This window comes from Podarcis cretensis, assembly GCF_951804945.1.
Source record: "Podarcis cretensis genome assembly, chromosome: 2".
In the NCBI taxonomy this organism is placed as follows: Eukaryota; Metazoa; Chordata; class Lepidosauria; order Squamata; family Lacertidae; genus Podarcis; species Podarcis cretensis.
The window spans coordinates 62287049-62300400 of NC_137171.1; the positions used below are offsets into that span (position 1 = coordinate 62287049).

Consider the following 13352-nt stretch of genomic DNA (forward strand, 5'->3'; position numbering starts at 1 on the left):
GGGGTGCAAACTTGAATAAAACATTTTTTGGGGGGGAGAGTAAGCCGCGCCTCCATAATTGATCACATGACATGGTGCAAGCACACCATTTGAGTGGCAATGCCCATAAACTTTGGGGGGACCTGGCTCCCTCTACTGGACCCCCCTTGCTCCTAGGCGTTGGCTCCTATGCTCTGTATTGTCTACGGTCATGAGCTGGCAACACACAGAGGAAGTGGAGGAGGATCCCGGCGAGGGGCCTAGCCACAACTGGTACATACCAGGACAAGCTGAATATAGGGGAGGGGAGGTTGGGGACTTAGGAGATACTCACGGGGCACTGGACAACATCAAGGGAGCTGGAGGCAGTTCACAGGAGCTAGTGGAAAGAGACACATCACCAGAACCAGAGGTGCCCACGTCTCCAAGGACACAGCAGGCTCTGAGGCACTGGAAGCAGCAAGAAGTGCACTCCTTCAGGAGACTGAGGCAGGCAAGGGAACACAGAAACAGGTGGAGATCATGGGACTCTTTAGGTGTGGGAGGAGGTTGTGGTCACTCAGCTAGATCAGGCTCAGGGCAGCTGAGGATCACATGCTTCGTCAAGGGGAGAGGTACAGCTGCTCAGCTGGAGTGAACTCAGGTGCATCAATCAAGTTTGGGAAGGATGAAAGGGAAGCAAGGCATTTTTTCTGTTGATGGACCACAGCTTGGCTGCTTTGGGAACTGTGACTTCAGAACTAACCCCAGGTGTTCCAACCCTGGATCTTCTGCAGTGGCGGAACCTGACCTGGCAGATTGACTTGGGACATTGCTCGTTGTATTAGACCAGGAGTGCTATTTTGCCATTTGGGTTGTCTGACTCTCTGGTATTACCTGTGGGACTGTGTGCATTCTCAGGACTTACCTCTGGGTATGCCTGGGTTCAGGATATCCACATACTGAGTAGCAGTGGATTTCTAGGGGTTCAGACAGGGAGTCTCTCCCAGTGGTACCTGGACATGCTGGGAGTTGAACCTGGGACCTTCTGCATGCAAGGCAAATGCTCTACCACTGAGCTACAGCCCTTAGGCCAGTCTTTCCTTCTCAGCCAATATGTATGTTCTCATGAAAGGCAGCCCTAAACATCTAAGAACACATACCAGGGAGTCTCCTGACTGGCTGCTAGTATCCCGCATAGGCCCACATGTCACATTTTCACCTGCTACATGTTTGCTGCAGGGAGATTAGGTTAGACTGCAAAGACAGCTGCCAGGTAAGTTGTGAGGCAAATACGATAGTGGCATTGTGACACTGAGTACCAGGTTCAAACTAGATGTTACACAGAATGTGTTTCAAACACACATTCAACAGATCCCACTAGAGGACAGTTTTGACAGCAACTTACAGTACTCTTAATTCAGCCAGTTGGAATGTGCTTTGTTTGTTTTGAAATTATCTCTAAATGTCTTATCAGTCTTCTATTCCATAAATGAGCGGGATGGCATCTTTTAACCCTGTAGCTTAGGAAGAATTTCCTCCCCTCCCCAGCCCTCCTATCATGCTGTGATTTTGCAGGTTTGTATTGAACAAAAGATTCTTGCATTGCCGGGGGTTGGGCTAGATGACCTTTGTAGTCCCTCAAAACTTTATAGTCCTATGATTCTAGCCAGTGATTTTTTCTGGGGGGACACAGGGGTATGCATACCCCTAAACATTTTGTGGATCTAAGTTTCGTCTCATTCAGGGGCAGTATTTCAATATGAGTAGGAGAGTACCTCTAAACATTTTTTTTTAAAGCACTGATTCTAACCATTACAATCATTTCTTTTAAATCTAGTTTTGATCTCAGTCACAGCAAGAATGATTTCCCACAAATAATAACTGGAGGGTACAAGCCCGGCTCTAGATTTTGGGATGGGGCTAGGGGCTGGGCAGGTTGCCCTTGATGGATGCTGCCCCACCCCTGCCCCCAGCACCTGTTCCAGCACCCACTGCCATTTGGGCCATCCAGCAGTGACTCTGCTGCAGCTGCAAGCCTCCCCTCCCCTCTTGTGCTCATAAGTGAGTGAGATGACTAGGCAGCAGAGCTGCTATTGGGCAAGAACAAGCCCACTTACATGCAGTGAAGGCTCACAGCTGCAGGGTAACCAAAGGGCACAGAGCATTGGGACTGTCCAGACAAAGTGTCACCCCGATGGGACATGCTAGGGCATGTGAGCCCTGGAAAATGCCCCCGTGTGCTGGGCACTGACACCAGGCACAAATACAGATGACCTTACACTTTCCCATTCTCATCTCAACAAAACTTAACTGTCTGAGACCAGTAACAGAAACACATTTCCAGCAAACACATTTTTCAGTCAAGTCGTGGCTCCCAAATCACCCATTTACCTTGTGAACCTCCCTGAGGCCTGCAGCTATAGGGCGGTATACAAATTTATTAAATAATAATAATTTCCAATGTTTAGATATCAGCATCTGATCAGGACAGTTTGGGCATTTAAGCCATTTCCTCCCATTATGAACATCTCACGGTGAGAGGCTAGAACATAATTGTAAAACTAAAGTTGGTTAGAATGTCCTACTGCACTAACTTCTTCTCTCCTGCATTAATAACAACCACACAACACAAATACTGCAAGAGACTCAGATGTGCTTCTAAGAGTCTATTGTAATTATTACACAGCATTTGAGCTCAATGGGACTTACTTCTGAGTAAGCATATTAGAGATTTTGCTGACAGAACCAGACACCAAGCCCAAGGTATGAGGTTTAAAAACCTAAGACCAATTCAAAAAAGCAGGATGATGCAGAACTAAGAGCAAGAGCCTTCAGAACAACCAATATGCAAATCCTCACTGCTGAAATAAAATGACCATGACCAAACTCACTAATTAAAAAGACTGAAATTCATATAGATTTTTGCCTAGCTTTACATTACAAACCATCTGCAAGAAGTTGAATCGATTTCAATGGAATCACTTTTAAGCAAATGGCTTTCAGAGCTACAACCTTAATCAGCTTTACTTTTGTCTCTCAATACTGCCATAGGTAAGGTCCAAATCCAACACACATTTTAAAGATGGCCGATTTGATTGCGAATTGTCAAACTATCTCTGAATTATTCCAATTCACATTTAGCATTCTCCCTCGGCCAATAAAGCAAGATGAGCGCCGCAACCCCAGAGTCGTCCGTGACTGGACCTAACAGTCAGGGGTCCCTTTACCTTTACCTTTAGGGATCGAATTATGTATCCATTCATTTATTTGAAATACTGCTACTGGTTTCTTACTGGTGGAAGCAGGTAAGATGATAATGTTGTGGTTTTGAATTAATTCACAAGGGCTGCCATTTCTCATGCAATCATAGAACCTGAAGGGACCTCCCACAGCCATGTATTCCAATTGCCTACCGATGCAGGAAATAGTCTTATGTGATCATCCAGCTGCTGCTTTAAAATGTATGGCATGGAGAGGGGTTATCATGGAGAATCCTTATGTTGGACAAGAGGAAGAGCTTTGTGATTTTTTTCATCCCATTATGATGAAACAGGCCAGTTTGAAAACTGCATTAGAAATGGGACAAGGTGACCTTTTGCAAATACTCCCTAACTGCAAAGACAAAGCCTAAAAATATTGCTACAAAGCAAGAGAAAGGTAAATCCAGGTGTCTGACACTGCAAATCTATTATGGTATTTCAATTCATCCTTGCGTGAATCTAAAATCCCATAGAGCTTAAAACTTCCTCAGGGAAATTGGGAAATTGCCACAAGGGAGGACAGCAGAGAAGAATTTGCTAGCTCCACACACCCCTCTGTCCACATTTTCATCACCCTCCATGAGCTGGAAGGGGACTCTCAACAGCAAGGAACCTCTTGTATCCATGGAGGCTCCTCACCCATTCTGGTACCCTGGAAAGTCAGGTTCTAAAATGCATAAGGAGCCTCTGCGGATACAAGAGGCTCCCCAGCACAGTCAGCCACCTTCCAGCTCACAGAAGGCGATGGAAACCAGGGTGGCAGAGGAGCTAACATGCTTGTCCCTGCTGCTCCATCTCACACAGTAACGTCTCTCTTCCCATAACACCTGAAGATGGCTACAGCTGCCACAGAAGCTTTAAGGGAAGCACGTACATAAAGTATTAGCAGGAAGGAAGTCTACTGAATAGTTAAGTCCGCAATGTGCAATGGTTGGGAATGGAGAGCTCTGGGAAATTTCAGGCAGGCTTTGCAGTGGCAGATTTTATTAGCCACACCCTCTCACTTCCCTCCTTGTGGATTTGGCGGGATCTTATAGTGACTGCAAACAGCTTTGGAGAGGAGCATGCAAATAACCAGGTGGTTATTCTCACAACCTGAGAAAAATAGTGAGTCCTATCTGAGGAACAAGTTCAGCAAGCAGGCAGCCAACTAGCTTTTAACTGACATTACTAAGAAGAAACTAAACATATTTTCAAGTAATTGTGGTTTGGGCTCTGGCATTCTTTCACCATTAGAGGAGCACTATGGGAAGTGATTTTCCACGGTTTCATCCCCCTGCACTCTTGTAACGTTTAAAGCAATAATATGGCGTCCTGAGCAAGAACAAAATGATCCCTCCACCCCCCAAAAAATATTTCTTATTTTCACAATAATTCCTTTTGGCACTTGATTACACGTACCTGTATAAAGATAAGTGGTTATTATTATTATTAGCACCTCCTTGACTCAGCGCCCAGTGCAGGAGAACCAGCTGGCCCAAGCCTAGGCACACAGCATCTGTGGCAGCCAAGTTACTTTGGTACCTGAGACGTATAAAGGACCCATTTTCAGGTGTCTTGTGGGGCTGTATGCAGCCTGTAAACCATGGGTTAGACACCCTTAGTCAAAATCTATCCTAGATCTTCTGCTTGGAGTTATAGGATTGGAATTGCCAAAAAAAGATGTTAGATTGTTTTTGTATGCCACTACAGCAGCAAGACTTTTATTGGCTAAAAATTGGAAATCACAAGAAATACCAACAGTAGAAGAATGGCAGGTGAAGATGTTAGACTTTTTGGAGCTAGCCGACCTGACTGGAAGAATCCGCGATCAGAAAGAAGAGGAGTACCAAGAAGAGTGGAAGAAATTTAAAGATTATTTAGCTAAATATTGTAACATACGATAAGTAGAAATTATTTGAAAGTACCAAATGGGCCTAGGACTAGAGTAAGAATTAATTGTAAAATACTATGGATTTGGATAATTATGAAAAGAGAAGAACATTGTAAACTAAAGGCGTTAATTTGATTAGAAAGAGGATATTGGAAAGCTGTTAAAAAGTGTTTCAATGAAATTCAGTAAGGAGGGATTTGAGGAAGTCAGTTAATGAAATTTAAATTTGGCTTTAAAGTATTAGGTATTTATATGTTAGTTTTTGTTGTTTTCTTTTTTAGTATTGTAATGTTGTTGTTTTTTCTCTTTATTTGTGTGTCCTATTTGTTATAAATTTGGAAAATTAATAAAAAAAATTGGGGGGAGGAATCTATCCTAGATCAAGTATCAAAGACTGAATATGGATGCAACAATTTCAACCCTTTAATTTATTTTTTTAAGGAGACATAAAAATTATGCTATCATTTCATGCATAAGGAAGGAGAAAGCTTTTTCAAGTTGCATACAATCAGTGGGATTCAACTAAGTTTTGCATGAAACGAGGCACACTTGTGCAATGGAACGTCCTCCTCCCGTGCCCCCTGCCCTGGAGAGTTGGGGAACAGGTTATGGTGTACACAGGGCGAGAAGAGGATGGAAAAGTCTTGTTGCATGAGAGACTTTGTTCCGCACACAAATACCTCACTTAGCACTATTTTGAATTCCACTCAATCATCCGTACCATATATCTATATTACATATTACTCAGTACTGCATCTCTTTTTTATTTTATGAATTACATATATGTAATTTTAAAAGTGCATACCTGTACATCAGGAGTGCTCAACCTGTGACCCCAAATGTTGTTGAACTACAACTCCCATCAGTTCCAGCTAATGGGATGAGGGAAGGCACAGGTGAGCCACCCAGGCATGTATAGAATGCCGTGTCTGGCTGCATGTGCTCCATAACTGTGGGTCTTTACAAGTTGGTGGCATCAACTTTGCTATGGAATCTATGTCTGAGGAGCCAGAAAAACACTTGCCATCTCCAGACCATCATCTGAATAACAAAAAGTGGCTCAAGTGCATTCTAAGATACAGTGGTGCCCCGCAAGACGAACGCCTCGCAAGACGGAAAACCCGCTAGACGAAAGGGTTTTCTGTTTTGGAGGCGCTTCGCAAAATGAATTTCCCTATGGGCTTGCTTCGCAAGACGAAAATATCTTGCGAGTTTCTGCAGGGGTTTTTTCCTCTCCCCCCCCCCCCGTTTCTAAGCCGCTAAGCCGCTTATCAGCTGATCCGCTAAGACGATAAAAGCCGCTAAAAGCCGCTAAGCCGCTAATAGCGCTAATCCGCTAAGCCGTCAATGGGCTTGCTTCGCAAGACGAAAAAACCGCTAGACGAAGAGAATCGCGGAACGGATTCTTTTCATCTTGCGAGGCACCACTGTATAGAAAGAAAAGCATACCTTTCTCTTTTGCCGCCGCCACCCCTCCCCCCGGCTTTTGCACTGAAAACACCACTGATTAGGTGTTCTTATACTACTGGTTCATAATTCCATCATGAAGGAGGTTAAATGGGTAGGAGGATAAACTTGTCCAATAGACCTTGTCTTACTGGAGAGCCCAAGTCGATTAGGGTGACCTCCACCCAGCAATGCCAAGAGTTTTCCGCCATGGGATGCAGGAATGGTGCAGGAGTTGAAATGGTATCAAACATTTTATCTGCTAAATGCCTTGTGGCCTATGCTGCTAATAAGAGTACAGGAACACACACCCATCCACAACACCCACAAAAGTTGACAACCACATCTCCACCCCATGCCTCTTTCTTTTTAATCAGATTCTGAACAGAATTCAGACAGCACAGGAAGGTCATGATCTAGGCTTAAACCCATTTATCATATAAATAGTACCAGCTGTACATTAGGAAGCCTCTTTTCTCTCTCAAACAATATAAACAAGATGATACTGGATGTAATTAGAAGTTCATTCCCCAAAGTTAAACTAAGCAAACTTTGCTCTGCGTAACAACTGAGTTTTTAAAAATATAGCTTAAGACACACAGTTTGGCCTTGCCACATTAGCTAAGGAATGGAAAACTGGAATTTACTTCTGACTATATATGTACAAATAAACAGCTCCTCAAATACATAGAATCACCATATAAGGTGCAGAAGCATAGGAAGTCCATAAAACCAGTTCCTTCTGGATTTCCCATGACTGAGTAGACAGATAGGAGAACTGTCATGAGGAAGACACCTTCCAAAAGAATAAAGACCTGACCCCAACCTCTGAACAAATTTCATTTCCAAATACAAAAAAACCCCAATCAATTTACCACAGAGCCTGTCTTTCAGCCTTATTATCTTGTCTTTTAAACACACACACTTCCATGGCCGCTGCTAAATTGAAAATGGCAGAGAATATTGCAAATATGGAAAATGTGCAGATGACGGCATCAGGTCACTGTTTTAGATGTGCTGAGAAGCTTCAGGAGGGCTATCTAGAGTTTCCTGTTGATAATTAGTGATTTGTCACAGCAGTTACGTGTCAGTTCAGAGTGAACTGGCTCCTCCGCTACCTATAAAGTGAGCTTTCTGCTTCATCACACCCTAGTTCATGTCAGGGAACATTTCCTTTATTTGATTTCACAATTAATATAACAACTGAGGTGTGATTTATTTTTATTTTTTTTGGAAGGCAGAAGATCCACACCTTCCACATAAGAAAGAAAGAAAGTCATTCATCCTCTTAGCTACATAAACAACAAAGCATCTTACCAGCCCATCACAATTGCTTATCGCCACAGAAGCATTAGGCAAGTCGGTGATATCCCCAACATAGAAGCAATTCCCATGGAGAGGTTCAACGTAAGTGAGGTTGGAATCCTCCTGCCATTCAACAGTTGCCCCAGGAGCCACCAGCCTAGAGTTTGGTCTCAGTCTAAAGTGAAATTCTCTTCCAAAAACAGTGACATTGTAAAAAATTGGCTCGCTTGCAGCATTGTGCAGAGAAGCCCCTGTGTCCCTTCGAAAACGCCTCTTTGCTGCTCCCGATACGACATTGGAGAGGAACCTGCCCTCCGAGTCTGTGCTAGTTGGGATGACAAGACTGTATTCTTCTAGATCTCCCAGAAGGTAATCTAGGGAGAGAGAAAGAGAGAGCATGTGTAAATAATGAGTAATAATTAATGTCACGCTGAGTTTCCCCTCCTTGAGATCACTGCGCTGCATCCCACCATTGCCTGAAGCGGGCATCCCTTCCCTTTCTTAATGTGTCAGGCACCATCAATGTTCATTCAACTACGGGGTTAACACAGAGCAGAGGGAATTTCAGAGAACAGGGCGAGGCAGGCACCCGGCATCATCTCTCCAGCTGTTTTAGCAACAGAGCCCATCTTGCTGACATCCCCATTCAGAGATGGTCAGGCATCAAGGATGCTCCCACCCTCCACTTGGGGAAGACACGTCTCCCAAAAAGAGATCAGCACAGTCTCTCTCGAGCAATTCCGTTTTTCAGCTAGGGCTGCCAAGAGAGAGAGATGCCCTGAGTGAGGCTTTCCAAAGGCAGAAAGTTTACTGTCACATCAACTTTAAAACTTTGACATGCTTAATTTCCTCCCCAATCCCGATGTGGCTGACAACTGAACGAAGCTTAAAAGCTTGTGGTTCGCAGTCACAATGGAAAAGGGTTTTTTTAATTATTATTATTATTATTTTAAAAAATCCATGTCAACCGCTTGACCCAGTTCCCCCTCTCCTACTTTAATTTAAACAACAGCAGGGAAGAAAACTTAAGGCTCTGTCAGGTGTTTTATTCCGCACATGGAATTCCAAGAATTGACACGCTCAGCTCGGATCTTGCCACATGCGCCCGACTGTAAACAGAGTTCATTCGAGGTTCCCACTTCAGCGGGAAACTCTCCCCGTCCCGCGCCCCTCTCTCAAGAGATCTAGCGCGATCCAACAAGCGATTTCTTCCCCCACCCCACCCCGTTCTCCCTCCGATCCCACCCAGCGCCCCACGGGACAGCACTCCAAAAGTAGCCAGCCCCACGTGGCGGCGCAAAGAACCCCCTCCGAGCCCTTCGGTCCGCGTGGCGCAGAGAAGTCTGGCTGGCGGAAAGGGGGGGAAAGTGCTTCGCCGGCCAAGTTGAGCGAGAGCGAGAGAGCACCCCAGCCGGGAAGACCCGCACCAGGAGGTGGCGGTGGCGGCTCTCTCCGGGGCTGGGCCCCCGCAGCACTTACCTCCCTGCCCGGGACTCTGCGGGGCCCCCGGGGCCAGAAGGAGCGCCCACGAGCAGCAGCAGCAGTAGGCGGCGGCGGCGGCGAGGAGCGCGGCGATCCCGCCCGGAGGACCCATCGCAGGCGTCGCGCAGCCTGGGGAGGCTGCCGAAAGTGCCCTGCAGGGGGCTCCGGCCACATTGGAGGGCAGCCGGCGCCGCCCTCTTGCCCGCGGCGGGGAACCCTCAGCCCCGGCGGCGCTCGCCCTGGCGCATCCGCCCTCCTCCTGCTCCTCTCCAGCGCTCGCTGAGCGGCCGCTCTCCCAGCCGAAGGCAGCAGAGACACCAGCAGGCGGCTGGCTGGGAAGCGCGCGGCGTGCGGGAGGGAAGTCCGCCTGATTGACAGAGGCGCTGCTGCCGCCGCCGCCGCCGCCGCTTCTGCTGCACAGCTCAGCCTGGCCTGGCCTGGCTCCGAGGAGGCGGTGGTGGCGACGTCGGCGTCGGGCGCAGCAGCTCTGCCCTTTGCTTGGAGCCTCGTGGCTCCCGGCGCCCGCTGGGACCAAAGTCTGCAGCCGCTTCCCGTTACGGGACACTTTTCTCCGCCACGGCTTAGAGGCGGTTCCTGCGGGATCCTGACCATTCCCCACCCCCGCCCAAGCCAACAAAACCCTGGCTCTGCTGCTCGGAGGAGAGAACGCACAGGAGGGATTGCACCAAAAAAAAAGGGAGAGAGAAACACACCTCGGAATCTATGAAGTTCTGGAGAGGCTGCTGCTGAAAGGAAGCTCCTGATCTAGCATCCCCCCCCCCTTTCCTGGGATCTATAGTCTGTTTGGAACGGGTGTGCCTGATTTCCCCCAAACTCAGAGATGTGTTTGCTCTCATGACCACCCCCACAGAATAAAACTTTGGCAATCTTGTGGTGTTGGGGTTTCTTCCTCCCCACCCACTGCCCAAGAAACCCTCCCCCCCCCTTATGTTCTGTGGATCGTGGTGATTACCTCAAGTTATTAGATTCCCCTGGGCTTTGCATCTGACTGCAGGTTGCACCAAACATTCTGGGACCCCTAAGATAATTGGTTTTTGGGATCCCAGCAGGGAAAACCCTACCACCTCCTGAAGGTTTATCAGCCCACCCCCTATATTTCATAACTTAATAGGTTTCCTTGTTCTGCATGGAGAATACGCCTGCCCTATCCTAGTTTCACACACAACCAAACTTTCTACAGTGATGTTTCCTACACTTTAGTTAGAGGAGTAAGTCCTGCAGAATTCAGTGGGGCAGTTCTCGGTAAACACATCATAGAATTGGAAGAATAAAGAGCTGGAGGCAAACGGGGAGAGAGGGAGCGGGCACAGATCTTAAAAGGTGGGTTCAACTTAATTCACTCTTCCTCATTTCACAGTCTTCTACCGATCAAATTTGCATTTAAAAACAAATGGAATCACACCCAGATCATTGCTGTGGCACTGAATTAATTACTTTAGTCTGCAGCAAGGATCCTGCAGAATCTCAATACTGTTCATTTGTAGCCTAAGATTTTTCTTCACGTTGAAATGCCTGCATTAACTATAGTGGTACATGCTTAATTCTCTTCCCCATTGCTATACATTCTTTGAGTGTGATCCAACCAAAGTGAAATACTTTTGAGCCCCACTGGTTTTAAAGAACATGCTTAAATTATTGTCACTGAAGCCCAGGGGACTTCAAACAGCCTAGCATCCTAGGCACATTAACTTGGAAGGAATTCTTATTGAGTTTTATGGGACTTCTTCCTGGAATAATTTCATTTAGGTTACTTGACTTATGTGGGTACATAGCCCTTCATTTAACAACAACCAGTTGCATTTGGTTTAGTATAAGGTTACCGTATTTTTTCAATGACTCCGGGGACACTTTTCAACTTCAATGGATTTTGTATAGGGACTGATTTGTAAATCTGGGGACTGTCCCCCAGAAATGGAGACGTCTGGTAACCTTAGTAGTGATTCTTTCTAAACTTAGGTTTTATAAGACACCTGGAATGGGTTTTCCTCAGAAGAGGCAGTAGTTTCTTCTCTTGCCATCTTCTCTGCCTGCTCCAGTTTTAGTCCCCTCCCCCACACTTTTGGTTTAGACTCCAAGCAAAATTGTGTCCATGCATCATTGTTCTGAGCTCTCTCTTAACACACATCTACATAAAGTTTGGCAGAATATTGTCAGAGAAACAGGATTTTTATTCCTTAAAAATACCCTGAAAACTCAACCATTTGATAGAAATTGCCCAAGTCCAACTTAATAATACTTACGATATTAACAGTGCTTTAATGTATTCACAGGGCTGCATGTGCATTATTTAGTTATAATGTTAGGAATCCGATATGAGAAATTGCAGTAGAAGTTGCTCCCAGTACCAGTCACCACATAGAAGCAGCTTTAGGTCCAAATAGTTTACTGTTGCAGAAGCTAAGGCTCAGTAAAACATTTTCAAACATAGATATATACAGCTCATAGGCTTTTGTAGATACAGATACATACAAGTATAAAGTATCTGTTGTTCCAAATAAACTCCAGCAATTCAAGATGTAACACTGGACAAATTACACCAAGAGACTAACTAAATCACAGACTAACCAACTGAGCTGACATACATTAATCATAGATATAGTCAGTGCATTGGGTCATTACCAACTGACCTTACACCTGCGATTACCTCATCCATTGGGTGATTTATGCTCATGTGGGAAATTAACCCTTATGTTTAGTTACTCCAGCATAGCCAGCCATTTGCCTACATCAGCAGCCCCAGCTGGAGCTTCCAAACCAAGTCCAAGGGCAGTCCCACATACAGCACATTGCAGTAATCCAGGATGGGATCAAAGGTTGAACCTTCCCTCCCTGTACATTGTGGTCCTGATTCACAAGAGACCACCAGCACCACCCCAAGTTTACTATTATAAGAGTAGCCAAGAAGTTAGTTAGTTTGACTTTCAGAGGTTGGTTAAAGTCTCAGAAACCTGTGCTTTTTGGCACCACAAAATCAGCTCTAAGGCTGCTAATTCAAAGTGTTCAGAAATGATGTATCAAATCACCCAAAAGCACTGTACTTTTTTTTTTTTTTACAATGGGTGCTTTGTATTCATGTTTCTTTCTAAGCCTTCTGAGTACCCTGCAAAGCCACAAAGGCTAGATGCTTTAAAAATAATAATTATAAGATTCTGTCAATCATACTCCCAGCCTCTTAGAAACCCCTGAAATTCTGAATCTCACCAATTAAATGACAGATGCTGCCAGCTCTGCTCTGGTGCTCTGTCCATGCAAGATAACTATGTTACTCTCAATTTAGCTGGTAAATTTCTGCTTCTGCCCTTCTGGCCTGTCGCTTACAATCCCTCAATCACTTTTCCTATAGTCAATACCCCTAATTTGTGAAGAGTTTCTCTTGTAGTGGTCTGTCTCCTATCTGAAACGGATACATTCCCGAGTTACAGGATGAGCTACATCCTTGTAACTTTTCATCTTCTGTAGCACTTGGCTCACTTGCCTGGACCCAGTTTAATGGCCCATAGCAAATGCTTGATCTTAATTGTCCCTCTATGTTTCATCTCCCATCATCGTTCATAAAATATCGTTGTTACCTTATCTTTCATCAGCCATCTGTATTTAATGATGGGTATAATTGTTTTTTGATGACTGGTACAACTCCCTACACCACTCAGTTCCTCATGTGCTGCTGATTTACTGCCTTGGTATTAATATTCCAGCCCTGTGATGTATCTCAGGATGTTTTAGAAATATCTGCTTCCCTTGTATAAATATTTGGATTAATTTAGCTAATTATCAGTGGAGCATTTGATTATCCTCCTAGGAAATGTTGCTATTTGCTGCTGCTGTCTTCTTGATTATATCTTTATTTAGTCAATGAGAGACAGATAACAAGACAAAGGGGTTTTTTTTGGGGGGGGTTACAAAAAAAAAAATATTCAGTGAAGATTTTACATAGAAAGAATTCCTTGGTCCATCTCAGGAACAGTGCCTTATATTAAGTCAAACCATTGGTCCATTTAGTTCAG

General features: G+C 45.1%; 1 protein-coding gene across 4 annotated transcripts in view; it reads right to left on the reverse strand.

Moving 5' to 3' along the window:
- Positions 1-9471, reverse strand: part of ADAMTS2 (ADAM metallopeptidase with thrombospondin type 1 motif 2) — a 209701-nt gene extending 200230 nt beyond the window's left edge. For 2 of the 4 annotated variants that reach the window (XM_079966473.1, XM_079966472.1), the window contains exons 1-2: positions 9325-9471; positions 7858-8219 (exon numbers count right to left, since the gene is read on the reverse strand). In XM_079966473.1, coding sequence (XP_079822599.1) covers positions 7858-8219; positions 9325-9439 — 477 coding nt within the window. In that variant the 5' untranslated portion in view covers positions 9440-9471. Of the gene's footprint in view, positions 1-7857; positions 8220-8315; positions 8350-9324 lie in introns of those variants that run through there. The other 2 variants (XM_079966471.1, XM_079966474.1) reach the window with 2 other exon arrangements.
- Positions 9472-13352: the final 3881 nt, after the last annotated feature.